Source organism: Physcomitrium patens, chromosome 11, assembly GCF_059467195.1.
Source record: "Physcomitrium patens ecotype Gransden chromosome 11, ASM5946719v1, whole genome shotgun sequence".
Lineage (NCBI taxonomy): Eukaryota > Viridiplantae > Streptophyta > Bryopsida > Funariales > Funariaceae > Physcomitrium > Physcomitrium patens.
This window is the reverse complement of record NC_143420.1, coordinates 7,094,041-7,097,974: the sequence shown is the minus strand read 5'-3', so window position 1 is coordinate 7,097,974 and position 3,934 is coordinate 7,094,041. Positions and strand designations below refer to the sequence as shown.

The 3,934-nt window shown below is 42.7% G+C and overlaps 1 protein-coding gene across 2 annotated transcripts; it reads right to left on the bottom strand.

Moving 5' to 3' along the window:
• Positions 1–602: 602 nt before the first annotated feature.
• Positions 603–3,191, bottom strand: LOC112288893 (uncharacterized). Of its 2 annotated transcripts, XM_024533603.3 has the most exons (5): positions 3,090–3,191; positions 2,656–2,765; positions 1,871–2,418; positions 1,058–1,319; positions 603–907 (listed from the first exon to the last, which is right to left on the bottom strand). In XM_024533603.3, the coding sequence occupies exons 2-4, from the start codon at positions 2,737–2,739 to the stop codon at positions 1,070–1,072; spliced, it is 882 nt and encodes a 293-aa protein (XP_024389371.1). In that variant the 5' UTR covers positions 2,740–2,765; positions 3,090–3,191; the 3' UTR covers positions 603–907; positions 1,058–1,069. The 2 variants fall into 2 exon arrangements, with proteins under 2 accessions (XP_024389371.1, XP_024389370.1); XM_024533602.3 differs by having other exon boundaries at positions 603–1,319.
• Between the last annotated feature and the right edge of the window lie 743 nt (positions 3,192–3,934).

Sequence of the window (3,934 nt, the reverse complement as noted above, 5' to 3'; positions counted from 1 at the left end):
TGCTATAAGGTATTTATGCACCTCAAGTATGTATGGCATGTATGTAGTATTTCCAATTCTATTACTTATTCATATATATATATATATAGATAGATAGATAGATATAAGGGTGGGATTGAACTATTATAATAATATATATATATATATATATATACATATATGTATGACATCATAAATGTACAAATGTAATATTAAAGATTTTTGAAAAGACAAATTAAAAACATCGTCTGTTGTTAATTGCTAATCCTCCTTATTAATTTTCTGTTCATTGCAAAGTCAGTAACAATGTTCTTATCCGAAAAACCAATCCAAAAAAATGCTGTACAAATGAATATGATTTAGATACCTCTAATTTTTAGAAAGGAAAGTAATTCACTAGAATATTAATTTTTTTTCGTATATCAAATATGATACTAATGTTTTTTAGTAAACATAAATTATGGGTTTGTGCATATACATCATGGATTACTTAGAAAATCTTAAAATTGGAGCAAAGACACCACTAGATGTTCGAAATACAATACCATATTACACAAGAGAAGCAAAGATAATCACAAATAAATCATTTCCAAGCTATTAAGAGGTTCATGCCGAGACACATGAAACATATAAAATGACTAGATTAACGATGAAAATTGTTTTTGAAAAGATTGACAATGGCTTCACATTTTCCGTTCATCATACCAACTACCGCACAAACTTCTTTTGTAGGGTACTTTTGGTACACAAGTACAATGCATCATGATTCTCAGTGAACCACAAACTAAGGTTGAACAAACATGTGTATTATAAAACTCAGGATGTATGAGGTGCACAGAGTGAACACTCAGGATAAAATTTGTACGCCTTCATGAGATTGTGCATCACACTAGAACCAAATAACGACAAAGCCATATCGTCCTGGCATCTGACGCAAATAAGTGTAACACGAGTAAACTTCGGCATCTAAAAAATAAGACATTCTTTGATAAGAAAAATGGAAAGAGGAAGATTATGCTGATACAGGGGGGATGCCAAAAATTCTCGTAAAACTAGCCAAGAATGTTTTAGTGCATACCCAGTAAGTAGTTTACTTCCAGAGCTCCTCCATGGGGATGCCACGGTCTCTTGCTACATCCCTGAACTGCTTCATCTTCCCAACAGCTTCGACAACAGCCCTGGCGTTGTTGAGAGGATTCTTGCTTCCCAGCTCCTTCCCTAAAGCGTTTTCTACTCCTGCCAACTCAAGCACCACACGCACAGCACCTCCAGCAATAACTCCTGTTCCTGTCGCCGCAGGCCTGAGCATCACCTTGGCTGCACCGTATTCTCCATCGGCTCTGAGATAAACATCAAAATAAGTGCAGGATTGGACATTAGGACTCATGGTTGATCCCTTGAGGACTTCGTGTTCAAGTACGAATGAAACTGTATCTTAGAGATGTGTTGTGACAACAATTAGTTAGGATATATTTTGGTTATCTCCAACGACGTTTGTTTCTTCCGGAGCTCTACGCTTGTAGAGCTGCAGAAACAGCCACTCTAATCTCACACAAAGCTCGGACTGGATAATTACAATGACCATAATGTGTGAGATTTAGGACCCGGGGAATGATCAAGTTTCTGTGCTGACCCCTCACGAAGACCTACCGTACACGAAGTAGCATGATTAAAAACGAAGTTGCTGGAGCTGCACAATATGTTGGGCGGTATTCAGTGCAGAAAGAGAGCGTACAATGCTGCTCAAACTTGATTAACCGATTCACGAACAGTTCAGTTCCCATGATACACTACTCACGACATAAAAATAATAATTGTTCAACACACTAACTCCGTCACCAAGCCAGATGAAGCATAATAATGAAGAAGACTGATGGTAGCGAGTATGTACCTGTGTGGGAATGTCAGGTACTTGGTCATGGGCACAGTGACCAAGTGGCGCCGGGCGTCAGTAGCCGACTTCTGCACGGCAGTAATGACCTCCTTCGCAGATCCAACCCCCACACCAACTGTGCCTTTCTTATCTCCAATCACGACCACAGCACGGAAGGACATCTGCTTGCCTCCCTTCACCACCTTGGTTACTCGACGAATTTGCACCACTCTCTCTTCCATTTTATCCTCAGTGTTTTTGCCGCCCCGTCGGTCTCCACCACGCCGGCCTCGTGATTCATCCCCAAGATTGTCATCGTCACTTGAGCCTTTCTTCAATCCCTCAAACGCCTTCCCATACAAAGCTTCATAAGCAGCGGTGATATCCTCTTCGGACTCCTCTTCCTCGTCGTCGTCGTATGCGGCCACGGCAATAGAACTTCCTGCCTTCACCGGCTTGGGTGCTACGGAGGTTTGCAATTTCATACCCCACATGGCGCTGCTAAGGCTCATGGTCGGAGCTGCAGGTCTTGTGACGACACCGCATACTGCAGGACTTGCCTCTAGCTGCGCAATATATGAAAAATATTATTATCTTTCCAAGACCTAAGAAGGATTTCAAACTATGTCCCTCCGAGTTGCAATTAACAATGCTGAGCAAGTTATACCACAGGAAATTGAAGGACTCGTGGATTACATTTTTACGCATTGACGTGAACCACTGAAGGAATCCCAACAATCACACTCGATTGGATGAGTAACGGAGCTGGAAATCCACGACAAAACATGAACCGAAACACTTACAGCTGAAGAAGTGTGTGAGCAGGAAGCCGAGGCCAGTGAAGGCGCGGCCGTCAACCTGTTCGCAAGGAATGCATTGGCTGCCATGTCCACCAAGCGCACTCCACAATCCTCTACAGAAAAGCGTCAAAATCAGCACATTCTCTCACACACTCAAATCCAAAAACAACCCCATCCGCGTCTATCCTCACCAAAAGGGCTTAAAAACTAATGACGTCCAGGTACTGAAGTAAAATGGACCCCACCGCAGGCAGCTACGACCAGTCAAACAAGTGCACTCAAGCTCTAGAGTGAAGGAAATCAGAGTCACTCTAAAACCAACATTGCCCACAAAACCCAAAGGCAACAACTGCCATTGCTCCAGCAGAATTGCAGCCAGCTCCAAAGATCAGAACATCAAATGCAGCAAAACAACCACCAACGACGGGAAGATGCACCTCAGAGGCTGAGAAAGGACTCCAAGTGCGCAGCGAAGGATGCTAAACCAAGCAGCAGTGACGAAGAGGCCTGTGAGGTCGACTACTCCACATCAACAATCTGCCCGCAGAAGCAAATTCTGGGGCAAGGGAGCGCCCTGTTGGGCGTTGGTGGTGGAGCGAGAGGATAGAATGCCCGCTCCGCTTGAAAAGCCAGACCTATCACCGCATACCCAAGGCCTTTAGCCCCGAGAAAGCGCATGTTTCCGTGACCTAATTCCGTATGAATCCGCATCAATCTCCTTAAGCCCACGTTGTGGGGAACGAGGGAACGTTGGTTGGAACGGTGGGCCAGATAGAGCCTTATCCAGCTGGAGATGGGAACCATGGTGAACATCGCTGTTCTCGTGGATGGTGACGTGGCGCAACGATACAACAGCTTTCTCGTTCAGCTCAGATTTTATCTGGGCCGTCGATTGCTTCGTGTTCTTATGGCTTGGTTGCTATTCTGATTCGTTGTGATGTTATTTAATTTTGGTTGATTACTGTGGCTTCTTTTCTAATTTTAGTCCTCTCAAATATTTGGATCCTTGTTAAAGATGGCCTTTAAATGATGGAGTAATATTTATGAATATGTATTGAGATGAATTTTATTTGAAGCAAATTATTTATTTTGAGAGTTTTTCAATGAATAGATGGCATCTTCATGGACGTACTTGCCTTGCAATGGCCCTACGCAATAACCCTTGCATAATCTTAAGAGCCTGCCAAATGAGTTCATTGCTATTGCCAAGGTTATCAAGAAAAAAGAGATCAACTCAATTGACCTTACTCTTGTCAACAAAAGACTTTTAGCTTCTATGAAT